General features: G+C 38.2%; 1 protein-coding gene across 1 annotated transcript in view; it reads right to left on the bottom strand.

The window, feature by feature from the left end:
* Positions 1 to 12,099: 12,099 nt before the first annotated feature.
* Positions 12,100 to 18,037, bottom strand: part of ETAA1 (Ewing tumor-associated antigen 1) — a gene marked incomplete at its 5' end in the record, with an annotated part of 6,264 nt that continues 326 nt past the window's right edge. Inside the window, 4 exons of the mRNA XM_009081830.1 lie at positions 12,100 to 12,215; positions 14,008 to 16,145; positions 16,415 to 16,533; positions 17,880 to 17,956. Of these exons, the coding sequence (XP_009080078.1) occupies positions 12,100 to 12,215; positions 14,008 to 16,145; positions 16,415 to 16,533; positions 17,880 to 17,956 (2,450 nt within the window). The remainder of the gene's footprint in view (positions 12,216 to 14,007; positions 16,146 to 16,414; positions 16,534 to 17,879; positions 17,957 to 18,037) is intronic.

Below are 18,037 nucleotides of genomic sequence, written 5' to 3'. Positions count from 1 at the left end.
ACACATATATATTCACTATAAAATATAAGATAATTTACCCTTTAAAGTTGTTCCACTTCTTTTTATTTTTATTGAACATTATTTCGTGCATGTCTTTTAACTTACTAATTGATTCATTCAGACCTGCCACACACAGGCTGAGTTACTAATCGTCTTTATGTATTTATTTTTCTTTAAATCAATCACAATGCCCTTTTTAGTGTGCTTTGGAAGTATTCAAAGTCTCAGCTTTTTCTATGCATGTGTATCTATTTGGCTCAGTCAATTGTTGGGGAAAGTCACACTTGCCTTTACTGGTCTATGCAAACTTAATTTGATAATCTTAGCTCATCTCCCAGTGAAGCGTGTATCCATGTCACAAATGTCACCTTTGAAACTGGCACTAATTGGCATTCATGTTGGAAGTCTCAGTGGAATGGCCATAGACACAAGGTGAAATTTTGGCTCTGTTGAAGGCAACAGGAGTTTTGTCATTGACTTTAATAAGGTCAGGACTTCTTCCAGAGACTGAACTGCCTCTCATACAGATGTTCATACTGGGTTGGGAGCTTCAAACCCTCTGTGTTTGCTCATGACTAATAAAATGTGGCTTTCTGCTAACCTTCATCCTTCCCCTGCTGGGATCTAGTCCCTTTTTAAATGAGAGAGTAAATAAGACCTCTAGCTTCCTTTTGCACTGTTCACCACAAACCCCAGTTCTCTTTCTTCTCTTTAGACTTGATCATAATGTCTTTCCAGGGCCAGTGCAAGTTCTCTGTCTTCTGTTATCTTTTGACTCTTCTTCCATATTTTTAACCAGTGTCTGTTTTTCTAGACCCTCTATCTTCAAGCATGCTCTTGTAAAAAATGAAATTCCTTTAATGCTGTATATCTTTCTAACATCGATTGATTTCCTTAAGTCTGTCTCCACATTCTGAGAAACTGCTGTTTCTTCCCACTTCTGAGAAGCTTCTCAGCCTCTGATAGGATAGGGTAGGCTTCTCCAGCTCCTGTACTTAGCTTATCTGAGGGCAATCTTTGTTCTTTTCTTCACTGATCAATCCCAACACTTGGCTTCTGTAATTATCTCTTACTCATTTCCAATTTGCTTTGTATATGCACCCTCACTGCTCCTTTATTTTTTTGTGTCTCCCTTTGCCACTTGTGTCCCCACTGCCTCACAGAGGTATCCATGTAAGAATCCTTGAGTCACTTGCCTTTCTCTGCCAGTCACTCTCTGTCTCTGCCCATCTGGACTTTCATAACCATCTTCTGTACATCCAGCTGTCACTTATATAATGGCTTGACTTCCACAATTATTTATTATTGACTTCCATTAGTTATGTACCACATCTTCCTGACTTTCAGATCCTCATCTCCTCTATCAGTTCTGTTACACTTGCTATCTCCTTTGTTGTCTCCTAGACCATTTTTTCTCTCATCTTGCTGTCCCTTTTGCCATTGATTGTCTTCCCTGTCATGGTGGCAGTCATGATTTTTTTTAGCAACACAAGCTAAAAATGTTATGATCATCTCTGTTCTTGATGGATGATGTCAGCAAGATTTCCCCACTTCCTCCCTTCCATCTAAAATACTGCTTGCCAATGCTGCCTTGTCTCCACCAGCCAGCACCCTCCTTGATTTTCTACTGCCTTCTATAAGAAATTAAAAAAGCCTGTGAAATCTATTGCTTGAGGTTCTGCTGCCATTTATCTTCCACTCCATTTAGCCGACTGCTCCTATTCTTCTCTTTTACAGGTTTCCTCTGTCCCCATTTTCCTCTGTCTGCACTTTCTGCTGTGCTGTTCCAGATACAAGGAAGCCGTTTTTTCTTGTCATCCATGAGAAATTTTTTATTTTGCTTCCTGAAATCCTTCATTAAAACTCATCTCTAAAATTGAAACTGCCCCTTTCTCTCAGTCAAGCAGAGGCTTTAATGTAGTGGAGGACAAAAACTGTGGTACTGGCCAGAGCCCTGTTAATGCAATCTCTTCTCTTGTGCCCAGGCACAGCCCCAGCAAAGTCAGTGTCCCCCATGTTTCTTGGAGCCTGTAGAGATGATAGAGAGCAGTGATTGTTACTTGTGTTTGAAATGCATGGATGGTGCTCAGTGTGCTACAAAACGTTGTTGTTAAGAAGGTAGAATAATTATTATACTGAGAAATGAAATAATTGCATTTCTCATGTAGCAAAAAAAAATGTTGAATACCTTGAAGCCTTGAGTAAAGCCAAAAGCTGCAAACTGCACAACTACTATTATCTTGCACTGAAAAACACTGACTCTTGTTTTGAAAGATTTCCATGAAAAGTTAGGACAGGAGTTCTTGGTACATGCAATTACTTGTGACTTGGAAAGCATTGCTACACAGATCTGAAAGTTTTACCAAGTGAGTTTTTATAACTAAGGTCATGCAGGACTTAGAATGAGGTTATCTGAGTTTTACAGAGAAGGGTGAATTTTTTTGCATAGGTTTTTATTTTATTCTGCAGAGTTCCCCCAGCCAACCTAAATGGAGTGCTGGAGGAGTGTGACAACTGAACTCCCTATGTCCAAGTAACAAAATACTGCTGCATGTGGACCATTAAGTGAGATATCAGAAATACTCCCTCTGATACAGGGAGAGTATATGATGCCACACAGTGCTACAAAAATGTTTCATTCTTTAGTGTCATGATCTAGAGGCTGTGTAGGCCTTGGCTCAAGAGCGTGGATATGCTGCAGACAAGTGAGTCATTTCCCAGCTCATACAGGTCTGCCCTTGATTCTATGAACTTCAGGTCAGACCAATATGTTCTCTGTTCTGCACATGACTATCTGTTTGTGTCAGGATCGTGACGTAGTTTGGACGAGGTCTAGAGATTATGGTTTTATGTGGTGAGTTACAGAAAATGAGTGGAAGAATCCAGATTTTATCTCTAGCCTGCTTTCATGTATCTACATGCCACAATCTCTATTGTAATCAGAACTCCTCCAGTGCAGGAAATCAGATTAAATTAAATGCTTGGAGTCGCTGTATGACCTCTGTATTGCAACTTTCTTGTCTTGTGATCCATGAATTGTGTCAATCCAATTTTCTTACAGTGTGATAGGAAAGGTTTTCCTTTGGAAACACTTCAGTTCTGAGCCAGCTTTGACCTCTAACTCAGAGTTCAATGCTTCTCTACAGTCTAGAAAATCTGAAGGTGACCACTCTCCTTCCACTGTGTCTCTGTGTCACAAAATCTTGTCTTCTCCTCTCCCATACCTGTCTGTGTGCTGACAGCAGGTCCAGCTGCCTGTCCCTTGGCAGTCAGGGCTTAGTCCTGCCCTTTAGTGTAAGTTAGTTGCTGCAAACTTCCAGCTTCTGAGGCAATCACAGGTAATCAAGCCTCACAATCCCTTCAGCACAGCAGTGGATGGCCATGCAGTACTGTGTTTATCTAAGAATACTGAAAATCTGTGTGGGTTACCCAGTGCTCTGTGGGTTATCCAGCTTCAAGTAAATTTTTCTAAGCATTTAGAACACACCTCAGAAAGGAACTTAAAAAGGCATCTCTCTGTTACCCAGTGGACCACTGCAAACACCTATCTTGACAAACAAAAGGTGAAGCACACCTGTGGGGCTGGAGTGAGAAATCACAAGTTTCCCAGGAAGCTCAAAAGAATGTTTGCATGTTCCTGCTGTGCGAGGACATTTTATGTATTGGAAGCTAACTTTCTGCACTTTCAGAGGAACAAATCCTCTGGTTGTGTAAAGCATCCCCAGCTCCACAGAGGAGTTATGACAATTTACAGGAGCTGAGGTGCTGCTCAGCATTTTTGGTTATGGACCTTATTTACTCATGGCTAGTTAGAGTTCCTGTGGAGCTGTTACAGCACTGTGTGGGTGTAAATCTTGCTTTAGATGTCTTTGGAACAGTTAGGAGATAGCCTGCCTGTCTATAAAGTAGAAGCATCCTTGAGCATATGCCTGGTATAACCTTACAGTAGAATGGTGCCACAGTAACCTGAAATATAGTTATTTTGACCTAAATGAAGACCTACAAATAATGTCCACTAAAAAGTTGCCACACAGGATAATTAGGTAGTAAAAAACATCCCTTTGTGTTTTGGCGTAGCCCATTTCATTCATGTATGTGTTTCTAAGCAGTTATGTCCCAGAACAAACTTAGCTCTTCATCTACCCCAGAGTGTTGTGCTGGCTTACCTACATTTTCTCCAGAAATTGTTTAGTCAGGGAGTGGTGGCAGCCACTCTTTTATTGAAATAAGTTTGTTAAACAGTTGAAGAGCAGCCTAAGGTAGGCAAGGCCTTAAGGTACTGAGACAGCAATGGTTCTTACTCATTGCAGTAAAGACAATATAAATAAGAATATCATTATCTGGCTAGACTGTTAAACACAGCTAGTTTCTGTGCATTCACAGAGGTAATTCACATCTCCTCGTGGTGGGATAGAGCTGTGCTGCAAAGGTTGTGTGGCATTTTCACAGCAAGGCCCTGAAACACACATTTCAGAGCACATTCCTCTCCTCATAACACCGTAAGTGGTACCAGCAAAAAATAGGGTAATGGTGAACAAGGAAACCATCCGTGGGCTTTGTAAATCTCCTTGAGATCTGTGTGCACAAAGCCAGCAGTGAGTAGGAGGAAGGAAAATCTCAGACTTATGAGTCCTCCCCAGTTGTCCACTCTGCGGGGGAGGTTCAATGTGTTTTCTGGACGTGGTATGTGAATTGCAAGGGATACAAAACTGTCCTACAGAAAGATGTATTTCTAGGTAACACTAAAGGGAAAAAGTAGGTCCCCATGAAAAAATATTTCCCTAGCAGTTTTTAGCTTTAAAGATATTAAATTACATTACAACTTCCCAAGAGTGTTCTTGCAAGTCATTTATACCATAACACATAAAATTACAGTAAGCCTCCATTAGTATTGTGGCTACTTCTGTAATCAGTTTTGAAGAATGTGTTCCATCAGTGGAAATATTTTGATTTAAGTTCCTATTGAGGAGCAGTCTAAAACTTATACTCTAAATTACACTTTAAAATAAGTCCCATAGTACATCCCTGCAATATATATGGTGTGCTGACTCGGTGTAATTAAATTCTTGTCTAAAGTTGTCATTAAGTTGCAGTAAATATTGAAGCTACCTTCATTTTAAAATAGATTTACTTCTTGATTCTAGCTGATAAATATTCTTGCATAGAAAAATTAATTAAAATATGTATACATATATAAAGCAGGGCAGTACGTATGACCAAGCAATTTGGCAGAGGCTTCTCTCAGCAGTAAGAGAGCTGACTGACAACAACATGGAGCAAAACACAGGGTCCCACACAAGACTTCTCAAGGAATGATAGTCCCAGGCCCTCTCCCCATCTTCTCTCATTCCTAGATCAGAAGTAGCATCAAAATAATCATTAATTAATTGCAATAATTTCTGTGAATAACAAAAATCAGAAAGGATTGGAGGCTGGAAGTAATAATTTCTCCTATGTTCTCAAGGCACCATGGGCACAAAACTACCATCACATGAAAAGGATGGAGAAATTTCACTGGGTAGACTGGGTGAGAAAGGGTCAGCTATTTAGAGTGTCTAAAAAATAATGGTATTTTTCAGATGTTTGATGAAATTGAGTGGAATGATGGAGGAGAAAGTCTAAAAAAAATCTTGGTATCTGCATAAGAATTCAGCTGGACAATCATTCATATTAGTCCCTAGAGAATCCATGCTGGATTCTCATGCTATGTGACTCAACCAAAAGAGATTTATCTTTTAGAAACTCCATTAATTAGTCTGTAGGAAATCAGGGTTGATTCCTTTCACAAAACTACTTCTGTTTTTTCTGGAACACAGGCAAATTGCTGAGATGACAAATATATCCGACATATCTTCCAAGAATCTCTCTCTCCCTTCTGTGAATGATTGAATCTCTTCGTTTCCCAAATGTATGCTTGTTTGATACTTTTATAACTACCAGGGGGTTTACGTAGATTTGTTGGTGCCTCAAACTTTACAAGAAAATCGAAAAGGGTCTGTCTTTGTCTGGTCTACACTGACTGACATTATCTTAAACCATCTTCAAATTTCTTTCTATTCACCTCCCTCTTTCCACAGGCTGTCCTCCAAGTTTTCTTCATAACTTTCTGGTTATCTATTAGAGAACTGTCAGTTGGTCAGATTCATTTTACTGTGTTATATTGTCAAGCTTTGACACTGATGGAGTGTATTTAAATTTTATTCATCTCTACAAATTTTTCACCAGTGGTGTGGAGCCTTTGAAACACTTCACACATGTAGATATCTGTACAGCATATACGAACTTGCTGTTCTCACTCATTCCACACACATCTTTTAGACACAGCCCAAATATTTCCTCTCTCCACATCCACAGATTAGAGACGGTACCGTTTTAACACATCAGATTTGGGATCCTGAAATGTCAGAGCTGGATGACTTATGCATTAGAAAGTATCAGTTACAGATCTAACAAAAAGTAAATGCAAATTTGAAACAGTAGATTGCTCCAGTCCACCACAAAGGATATTTCAGTGAGATGGAAAGCTTAGCAGTTCTATAAAATTCAGGGTCATTTATTCATTGCTAGAGCCTATGCAAGTTCAATAAGGAAATAGTTATTGGGGTTAATGTTGTCTTCATTTACAGTATTAGATTTTACACAAACATCTGGCCCTATCCAGGTATAGTGTAACCTGTAAGAACTAACCAGGAAGACAGGAATTTAAATTTGTGATATTTGTATGCATATTTCAGGTTTTTGCCGTAGAACATGAGAGTTGATTTTTTAAAATAAAGGTCCTTTGCAAGACATTACTGGTGAAGGAAGTGTTAACACTTCATCTGCTGTTTCCAAACTGTTATGCAAGCCTTGGAGAACACATTTTTCTCTCTCATTATGTCCATCTTTTTTTTTTTGTAGTCAAGGCTCAGCTTTCTGCAGATCTCTAACACCCAAAGGTGCAGCTAAGTATCCAATGGGATATTCAAACCCAACTATTAATCAAGCTCTTTTTCATACCACTGTGAATCACCAGTGTGACTCTCCATGAGTAACTTCCTCAGGTGCTTAAATAGCCTTAGACACTTTTGCCACGGTTCTGCAAAACATGCCCAACATACGCAGAAATTTTGGCATGTGAGAAATCCCACCCTGCTCGGTTAAAAAGGAATAATACCTCAAACCTAACTTGCTGCACTCAGTTAGAATATAATATTTTATTTGGTCATCCTCTGTTCATGGAGAGTGTGGCAGCACATGCAAAGCTTCATTTCCATGTCTACATGGATCCTAATTCTCCAGGGTTAAAACTTGAATCAAGCTGTTCCTTTAGTGAAGACAAGCTGCAAAGAGCAGACAACCTTCACTAAAAAGGCAATCTATAAATCCTGTCGCCCTCACCTCTGTTAACTACATTGGTTGAGGTGAAAGCTGTTAACTGTGGCCTTTAAAAGGTATATGTAAATGCAACCTTTATCCCCAAAAAGCTTTGAAAATGCACGTAAACAAAAATAATAATTTCTGATAAAATCCGTGCTGTTTTACTAGATTTATGTGCTAAAGACAAGCACCACTTGTAATAATGAAATGCACAGGCTCTATTCTATATTCACCTGAGTCACCCCAGTACCTCCAGGGCTTTAAGGAAATTGCTGCAAGAGCAGGATCAGGCCCTTAATGGTTTGCCAGCTCCTTACTGACATTACACCCAGACAATAGTCACTGAAATTTATATTTAGCTCCATAAGACCAGTACATTAGATATCCTTAAGTGCTTTATGAGGTAGGACTTTTCTGACTATTCTGACAAAACCACCAGTATGTGTAGTAACTGGATCTGTGAACAAATATTGCAGTTATGATTTACAGCACAATTGCCAGAGTCTTCCCTAGCTTCATCTCTGATGGCTACTTACTCAGGCTGTCATTTTTAGCTCCACAGATTATATCTGCCTTGGCCTCTTCCACAAATACTGGATTCACTGGAGTGTGTTGCAGACAATACAGTTCACAAACAATGAAGCATTTGTGTTCATTTTCTTCCATTTTATCTTTTGGAATTCTACTATTTAGGTCACTATCTGTTGCTTCCAGCTATTCTTTCCTGAAAAATTGTAGCTCTTTTTAGGCTTAAAAAGATAAAATCAATGAATTCATCTATGTTATTCCTCTGGGTATAAAGGTCTAGATGTAATAAGTGGTACACATAGTATAAGATTACATTGCTATGCCTGAACTGCAGCTCCAAGATTAATTGTGCCTTATAGGCCAAAATTTGACGAGCTGCTGGGTGCTGGTCTCTCTGAAAATCTGATACAACTAACACAATAAAAACCAGTATTGCTAAATTTCTGAAATGCTTTAAACGTGATCCCTCACCAGAATGAACAGGAAGGGTGAGAATGTATGTGCGTGTATTCCACAACACAGAATTTTAGGCACAGATAAGAAGCATCATGATGAATGGATCCTTTACCTGCTGACATCTGCCTTTCCTAAAGTAATTAAAAAAGTCCTCCACAGGTTTTATTTGTGAAAGATAATATTTGGATTTTGGTGAGCAATATCACTCATCATGAAACCCATAAATATCTGTGGAATAAAAGTTATACTTAGGTATGGGGACATACAGGAATTCCATTTACATTTAAACTTAAGCTCACTGATTGCTCTACTCATGTAAAAAATTGCTACGCTCTGAATGAAAAGATGACAAGTGCTTAAGCAAACAGTCATAAATTAATTTATAATGAAACATGACAGTCACAATTTAATTTAGAATGTATTCAAGATTGTTGTTACTATTTGTACAGGTCTCTTTTGCCTAGAGGAAGATGTGGCTTCATAGAGAAATGTCAGCTATTGAAATACTAAACTTCTTATGCGTACACATGTATTAATTAATTAAAATTATGCAGACACTTTCCTAATGAGATCTGTTGACTACTGCAAGCAGTCAGACAAAAGTCTGCATGATTGAGACATATCAGTGGGTCACTAAGAACTCACCAGGAAGCATGAGGGATGCTGAGTATAACCTGTGAAATCTCTGTGGTGGTGATGCTGCCACTCAACTTCCTTTCTCAGTGGTGAGGAGAGGGAGCAAGTCCCCAAAAGTAATTCTATTCAGTTTGTTAACTGAGACATGTTATGGTAGGGCATTTGGGGATATCAGGGTGTGACCAGAAAAACCTTGGTAGTTTGTCTCACCATCAGGTAAGAAACCATGATCTCAAAAACTTGATTTCTATTTGGAAAGTAATGTTTAATAAAAACCAAATCACAAGCCTTTGAAATCTAATGCTTATGCTAAAAATAGGTATTTAGGAAAACAAAAACCAGAGTCCCTCTGTCATGATTAGTTTAATATGGAAGGGCACACTGGTATGTTTCACACTGATTAGCAAAGAGAGTCTTTAAATATGGTTAAGCACCACATAGAAAGCACTTGGGTAAGGCAAGAAGTGACAGTAATTGGTTAAAATAGGGTTTGTGTCTTTCTACAATTGGCAAATTTGCAAAGGGCCCTTCCATACCCCTCATGGAAAGAGCATTCCCCATGTCATACATTCAACTGTTACTTTACAGCACAAATGCTCAGGATAATGAATGAGCAAGGATATTCTTAGTCTGATCTCAAGGGGAGAGCAGTGGTGGCATTTTAGGTGGGCAGCTTCAGAGACTTTCTGTTCTGGATTGTGAGAAAATTGGCATCACCCAAAAGGGCAGTAAGCTGCTTTTAAACTTTCTGAGCATGCTTAAGGACACACAGTGGTGACATTCAGGCACTATAATTTTGCACGCTGAGCTCAGGTGGCCATGATGCGCTCAGCCTGTATTATGGATCTACCATTTATCCTAATTTCAAACCTGATAAAAAGTTGGTTCTTTCACATCAGAGAATGAAACCATCCTAAAAAACGCACAACAGCTACACCTTCCTTCCTTTCCAGTTAGTTATCTTCTGAAATAATAAGTACAATTAACCATATTATCCTTGAAAACAAAAATTACCCTGGTTTCTTCACAGAATTACTTTAAGAAAAATATCCTGGGGAAGGAAGGGTTGCTAAGCTGAACACTATCCTAGCAAAAGCCTCATTTTTATCTTTCTCAATATAATTTGCCATTCTTGTGCATCAGTACCTTAAAAGCCAATTTTATAACACTCATATTTAATACTGATTGTAGAAGCCTTTTCTCATTGACACCTTCTTGGCTAATAGTGCATCTGGCAAGTTACCTGATAGTTTAGATTCTCCTAGAACACCACAAAGACAAGAATATCCCTCAAATACAGAGTAAACTACATTCTCAGGATAATTACACTTTTTGCAATGGACACTACTAGGGATTTACATTTATTTGTCATATGGGCATGTGATTTTTGTCTTTTAAACTGTTTGACCACTGCCATGAGAGGCCTGACAAGGAAGAAAGTCTTGCTATTTCATGTTGTATTATCTGTTGAGGGCATTATTATAGTGAAGTTCTTTGAAAAGCTGAAAATATTTTTTCTGGGTTAATTTTCAGACAGATCTGTAAACTGATCCAACTCATCATATATTGCACAACAGCAGAAGGACAGGGAGCTCTGCAACCACAGACTGTAAGCAGCACTTACTGGTCTTGGTGTGCTTTGGTGGACTTGGGGATCTGATTCCATAATGACCTAACTAGCACCAACCATGGTGGTTAATACAAGCAAATCACTAGTTTGAAAAGCAGTATAGTTAAGTATTTCAGGATTGCACTGCCAATGGTTGTGTGTAGAACCAGTTCCTCCACCAAGGATTTTAAGTTTTAATGGATCAAAGGGAGCACTTTTTGCCACATGTAGAAAACTGAGGTATGGAATAATCGGATAAATTACAAAGTGAGGACATTCAGGTAAAGTCCATAGGGAATTCCCATTTCACTCCATTTTACCAGTTTCTGCAGCATACTATTTTCCAGAACAGACAAGAAAAATGTAAGAAAACCCAAAACGTTTAATGATCATTTACAAATATACAATACTTACAATTTTACGAGTTACAAAAATGGCACATACTTAGAGAAACCAAAAGTTTCCTCTAACCTTTGGTACCTTTCAAAGTTATTTACTTACAAAGAAAAATTACAGACAGTTTTCAAACTGTCACATGTTTACATATAAGCATTTCTCAGTTGAAAAATATCTTACAGCTTACCCACAGGCAATTTTTGCAGTTTGAACTCTACACCCATCTATCATCAAAAATTCTATCAGCCCCTGTTAAGCTGACATGACCTTGCATTTTTATGTTTTAACAGTCTTTAGTTTGAAACCATGTACAACCTGTAAGGCTAAACTGATGCACAGTTGTTGAGATTTCACCTGGTGACTATGTATGCTCATGGTTTGGTAAAATGGCATTGGTACCTTATTCAACTAGCTCAGTAACACATGTTTAGGAAAAGGTGGTCCAACTTTCTTAGCCAGGGTATTTCCAGCTCATCATGAAAGGAATTTAAAAAAGAAAGTAATTTTTAGGATGCTTTTTCACCTTATGAAACTTTTATATTACATTCTTTGTTCTCCATGTACAATTCTGACATCAGGTAATGGAGACAAACTGAGCATGCTTTCCAAATCTTGCTCATTCCCATTAGTCTCCTGATGTTGGATATTTTCTAGATTGTACTTGATTTAAACCAAAGCTTAAAACCTTCTACCTGAGAGCAAACATTAGTATTTCTTAGTCTGCGTGTACTTGAGAGTCTTGTAGATTAAAACAGTTGCAGTACTACAGCCAAAACACAGACTGTTTTTGACACCTTCATTACATGCGTGTGCACCAATGTTTTCATGCTCTCATGATTTTCAGACTAGACAATTTCAACATGTAACAGTACATGAACTCAAAACAATCTTCATTGGGCTGAATACAGTTTGGATCACACATTCCCAATGAGTAGTTTCTAATTAAGATTAAATACCACCAGAATATTAGTTATGGTTCAGGTCAAGAAATTTTTGAATCAAGAAACAGAGAAAACTTGCCAGCAGGAGCTGCGAATGGAGTTTGAAAAGTGTCTTCTGTCATTACAATATTTCCGTCCCATAAACTTACTCCACAGACAAAATAAACCCCAAATTCAAGCATCTTTAAAACATGCCAGCATTCTGGATTTTCTTCGTGCAAGAGCTTCTTGTTTCTTTCTTTCAATCTCTTCTTGAGAACATTTTCTATTTTTTTGTTCCACCACAGACACTGTAAATAAAAAACATGTATTAGGAGCCTTCAGGTTTGTTCAATATGTATTTTCACTTATCTCTTTTTAGTGTTTGAAGATCTATGGCAGAAGCACACTATTCTGACATACCAGGCACCCAAGTTAAAAATGGCTCATCTATCCTGTCCTCAAGGCAGGAAGGGGGAATAAAATGCATGACCTTTGTAGTGCTACTGATTACTACCTCCCAATGAAAACACTGGGATGCAGACATTTGCTTCGAGGAAATTCTACTTGGCTGCCCTTCACGTGAACCTTATGACATCAGGAGTCAACATAGGAGATGGCGATGGGTTAAGAAAATTAAGGCTATCAGAGTGAAAAGGGCTCTACAATTTAGTGAGTTAGGCAGAGATATGGGCATGGAGATGGTATAGACACAGGGGTCAGATACAGTACAGGTGTCACACAAATAAAACAGGAAAGGTTGAAAAAAGGTCAAAAGTAGCAATAAAAATTGGCAAAGGAGACAAGAACATGATAGCTAAGCATAGCATTTTATATGTTGTGCTACAGAACTATAAATTCCCATACTATAAAATCCTGACCTCACTGGAATCAACTGGAACACTCCCTGCACATATCAATAATTTTACCGATTTTATAAACCAATTTCCAATTAATGCATTTTTAATAAGTATTCAAACTGGGAAAATAAAGCAAAGGTCTCTTTGCTTCTTATGAGAAAGGTGTCCGTGAAAAATTCCCTATCAGCTTTTGAGAGGTTCAGTTAACATCCATCTTTTTGCTACAGCAATGTCCTTTCACTCCAAATTTAAGATGAGGAGAGTTGTTGTACATCTGTAAAGAAAATCTATGCTGTTCTTTTTCATTCCTTTATTCTCAAGAACATTCCACAGAATAACTCGTTCTCTCTCCCCTCCTTTCCCCCTAACATCCGAAATTGCTACTTTCCATTCATCTGCTTCTTTGCTGAGGAAGAAACACAGATAAAATACTGATTGTTCAATAATGCTGGCTGGTAGTTTGCAGGAATTAATTGCTTTGTTGTTTTTGCTACACTGCTTGCTGAAAATGGGGGTTGATATAGTGCACTCTAAAGGCATGTTTTATCAAAATTAATATTGATTAAAACTTTGCCAAGTCATGAGATCAAGTGAAAACAAGACTGACTGGCACTTGACTGGTTCTACATTTCCCTAGCAAGGAACACCAGTGTATGGCACATTACAGACTGACTTCCCCTCTACAGTGAAGGAAATGTTAGTGTTTCGACTGATAACACAGAAACATTTCACTGGCAATTTCAGCCAAGGAGCAAACAACAATTCAGGCTGAGGTTTGAAAACTGTCAAATGATTCAAGTCCAGGTGTACAATAAAATAAAGAAACTGGCATTCCATATCACCTGATACCTTCTTTCCCACCCCACCATTAACTGGGGTTTTGCTATGTATCCAAATAAAAGTATTTTTAAGTAACAATTTAAGACTATGCTATGCTGAGTATTCAGCCTATACTTGATCCTAGTGAGTCTTAGTGTATATGGTGAGAGGGCGTGAAGTATTTAGAGAAGTGGAATGAAAACAGGAAACAGAAGTCCTTAACTATAGGAATTCAAGATACGCATCAGGACAATTTTATTTTGGAGAAAATAACCTCCAAATTCTCGTGAGAACATTTACTGACACCTAAACTGAATGGATGAATATTTAAGCCTATTCTAAGTTGCAATACAGTACAAGCTTCTCTGACATTCTGATTCCAGTAAGGAAAAAACCAGTAACAGAGATACAATAAGACAAATACCTGATGTAGTCTGTGCAAAAGACTCTGAAAGGTGCCTCTTGAAAGGTGGCTTCTTATTGTCAAGCTTGCTGTGCAAAGTCACATTCACCCGATTCTTGCTTCCTTCCAAATCCCGCAGAGTAATTCCAATGCCAGAATGATTCCCTGGATTTTCAGACCCTACATGAAGACCACCCTGAGAATTGTTCACCTTCCGGAACTTAAACTTTGAAGGCACAAATGATGTTTTGTTACCAGAACTGCTACTTGGCATTTTTCCCCTATTGTACAAGGGATCTGGGCTGTCTAATGTTTTGCTACTAAAAATGTTTACTTCATTAACAGGACTTACTTCAGAACCAGTCTCTCCTGCTGGCACAGAATCTGACCGGCACCATTTTCCCAAAACAGTCTTTGTGGTACCTTCAGAAGCAGCTTGATGACAGCTTTTAATCAGTGTGTACTTATATGCTGTGGAAGGACCTGAGATCACAGTTTGAGGACTTGAGATGTTCTTACAGTTCATTACATGGCCTGTTGTGGCCAGCCCATGTGTGACCTTTGACGAATTCCTACAGGAATCATTTAGTGAGAAAGCCTCCTGTTTTGCACTTGTTTTGTGTGTCAAGAGATCAGGTAGTCCTTGTTTAGCTGCTGGAAAGCTGTTATCAGCATTTGACCTGGAATTAATACTGCCTCCTTGTATAGTTTTCGTTCTTTCATTTCCTTGTTTAACGTCCTGGATCTGAGTCTGCTTTTCTATATCATCACAGACCTGATACAACAATTCATCATCCTCACAGTTTGCATCCCAAAGATTATCGGATCCACAAAACATATCCAGTATCTCATCTGAGAATTTTGGTTCATTCCAGTCATCAAATGACAGAGGACATTTCTTTGGTGTTTCAACTTGATTTAAGTGACCTGCATTAGCTTGGTTAACCACTTTAGTTAGATTACTAGGTTTCATATTGGTAGAAATACTGGATGATTGACAGGAAATAGTATGAGTGCTATTCCCAGGTTTTTCTGTCCATTGTCTATGAGGATTAGATCTTGGAAGACAAAGAGGAAGAGAGTCACTTTTAGGCTGAATAGTTTCATTTCCATTCTTCACTTCAGATTCCGTTGAAACAGGAATATAATTTCTATCACTGTTTTGTGCACTTTTCCAAAGAGAATTTATTTTATCTGCATTAACATCACATTTGCCATGCAAGGCTCTGGTCTCTGCCTTTGAGTTTTCCTTCTTAGATGACTTCTGTAAAGACAGAGATTTTACAACATTTTGTGTGGTTTTACTAGAATGTTCCAAGGGTGAAAACTGCAAACTGTTCGATTTGTGTACACTCCCCAGGCAAGTTACTGAACTGCCACCAATTCTTGCCTTTGTTCTGCTGTTATCACGCAAATCACACACAGATGGATTTGCAGGAATTGGTGGTGATTCTTCAGTATGTATCAATTCAGGATTTTGAGTTATTTGCATCACAAAAGAGTCATCAGCCAATAAATCTGCATCCCAGTCATCAAAGTCATCATGAACTACTCCTGCAAGCTTAGTGGAAGCCACCAATTGTGCCTTCAGAGGAGGATTTTTTCTTGTCAATGTGTGGCTATCAGGTTTTGGTACAGTCTGGTTCATGCCTCCTACGGCATGCAGAGTATCTTTATGATGTGACTCTGAATTGGTATGCTGCATATTTTCAATTTTGTCAGAAAGGTGCTCCTCCAAGGCGCTTTTATTTTCAATAAAACTTTTATTTAAAGAAATATCTGACAGTCCTTGGCTCAACCGTCCACTACACTTCTGGGTAGAGCAGTCAAAAAGAGCATGAAGATCTGTTTCAGCCTCAAGGTCTACAGAGTTTTCACCGCTGGACTGACAGGGCTCTGCAGCTGGGATGCCAGTGCTCTGTCCAACTGGTTTCAGGGACAGAGTGTTATCCATTTCAGAACCTTCACCAAAGAGTGATTTCAGGTTCTTCGTATTTACTGCATCTTTAGAATTATTTAAAGGCTCTGAGGAGGTCTGGATGAAGTCACAACCAAGCTTCTTCTCCTGTTCCTGAACAGCATCGAGCTCTACTAGATTTTTATCAAATTCCTTGGCCAATTTCATGAGTTCTTCTTCAGGATTTTTTATTTTAAGATCTCTGGATTTTTAAAAAAATACAGAAAATAAGGTCAGAGCTACTGAGAAAGTTTAACCAACCTCAACACAACCATATGAGCTGTTCATTCTCTAGTTTAACAACTAGAGAGTACAACCCAAGAAACACCCCATTAAGAAGACATAACAAGTGCAAAGTTAAAAGCATTCTACATGCTAATCTACAATTACATGGTTCACTATACATAAAATACCATGTACCCTTTTTCATGAAAGTCTAGCCATAATGGGCAAGGAGAAACTGTAACTCACCTTATACAACTTAACTTTGTCCTAGCTCGTACTTTTACCACTCCCGGTGTACAGGGAATAGCATCCTCACCAATCCATGTTCCTAAAAGGGAGCCTTCATTACAGGTTGCTTTTTCATCCTGAATGATGAGATTTATAATGCTTAGAAATTTGATTTCAGATAAAGATTGGACTAGACACACACCCTATATGAGTTGAAGTTGCTAATCCAAGTAAACTGGATTAAATCTGTTGAAGGCACAGAGAGGAGTTAAAACAATACCAGTTAAGCAACACTGTTTACTGATAATTGCATCACTTTAATTATATTGATTTAAAACAGGAATTTCAATTGAAATAATTTTGTTTTGGTGCTCAAACTATTTACTCCAGGTTTACATGAAATCTGCAATATTAGTGTTACAAGCTAACAATCTAGTTTACTTTATCATACCATTCAGGAGCTAACTGAGAGGCACTGTCTTTATCAATTTAAAGCAGCATTACAGATCAGAGAATGTGAAAGAAATCACATTCTTATGCTTCCGGGAAAAAATTCTGACTTCTTCCAATCCAACTCATATATACAAAAAACCTTTAAACAGAAGTAAGTGAAGTTTAGAAACTAAACAAAGTTGTTTCAGAGCTTCAAAGTTCAGGCTTGAATTTGAATTCTGAAATCTAAGAGATACAACACTGCAGTGGTAAATTGTCTAGAGGGGCAGAGCAATAGGATGTGAGAAATTGATGCATGTAAGCCAGCAAAAGTAATTCGAACTTTATTAATGACTAGGGTAGTTTTGGGTAGGTTTTCTTTTTCTTTGTGAGTTTATTTCTTTTTCTTTGCAGATTTATTTCTTTTTCTTTGAGAAAAAAAGAACATGAGCAACAGATAGTTGCAAACCCTGACATTATTTACATTTATGGCAGGGCTGTAACTATTTACAAGGAAGGCAGTGGCATCTCTTATCAATGATTCTTCTAATTCTTAAGTATAATTTCTCACAAATATACCAAACAGTGGACACATGTTAAACAGCCCTGCCAAACAAGCAGGCATGTTTTGCAAGCTAAATACTAGAGATCTGCTTTAAGAATTACATGTTCTCTTCTTGCACTGAAAATGTAACAAATAAGCCAACAACTTTAATTTTCCCTTTCTGGGCTATGAACATCAGGTTCACAGCAAGACAGAAAGGGCATAAATCCCAACAGTAATAACTTGCACTCTGAAGGTAAACCTTTCTAAAATGAAGCTGCTCCAAGTCCACTTTCTTAATGTGTCTTTTTACAACCTCTCTGACTCGCGGAGCAACCAGTCAATGCTACACTTGAAATTTTAATTCAATCCTGTTTTCTGAACTTGTTACTAGTTTTCTACACACCCAATTTTTACCATGAAACTGCTGTAACTAAAACTATGCTGCAGCACTCTTGTGTTTGGTTGCTGCACATGCAGAGCATTATTTCAGAAAGTAACAGTTACCTGCGGAGCAATACGATTAACAATGTCTGAAATTTCTACTGTACATCTCCTGGAAGACTGTTTGGTTTTCTCATTGCCTATGAAAACAAACAAGCAAAAACTTCTTAAAAACTGTAAACCAATTCAATTTATGAAGTGCAGTGTATCCCAAATATACA

This window comes from Acanthisitta chloris, unplaced genomic scaffold, assembly GCF_000695815.1.
Source record: "Acanthisitta chloris isolate BGI_N310 unplaced genomic scaffold, ASM69581v1 scaffold45849, whole genome shotgun sequence".
NCBI lineage: Eukaryota > Metazoa > Chordata > Aves > Passeriformes > Acanthisittidae > Acanthisitta > Acanthisitta chloris.
The sequence above is the reverse complement of the archived record's forward strand: the minus strand, read 5'-3'. Positions and strand labels throughout refer to the sequence as shown.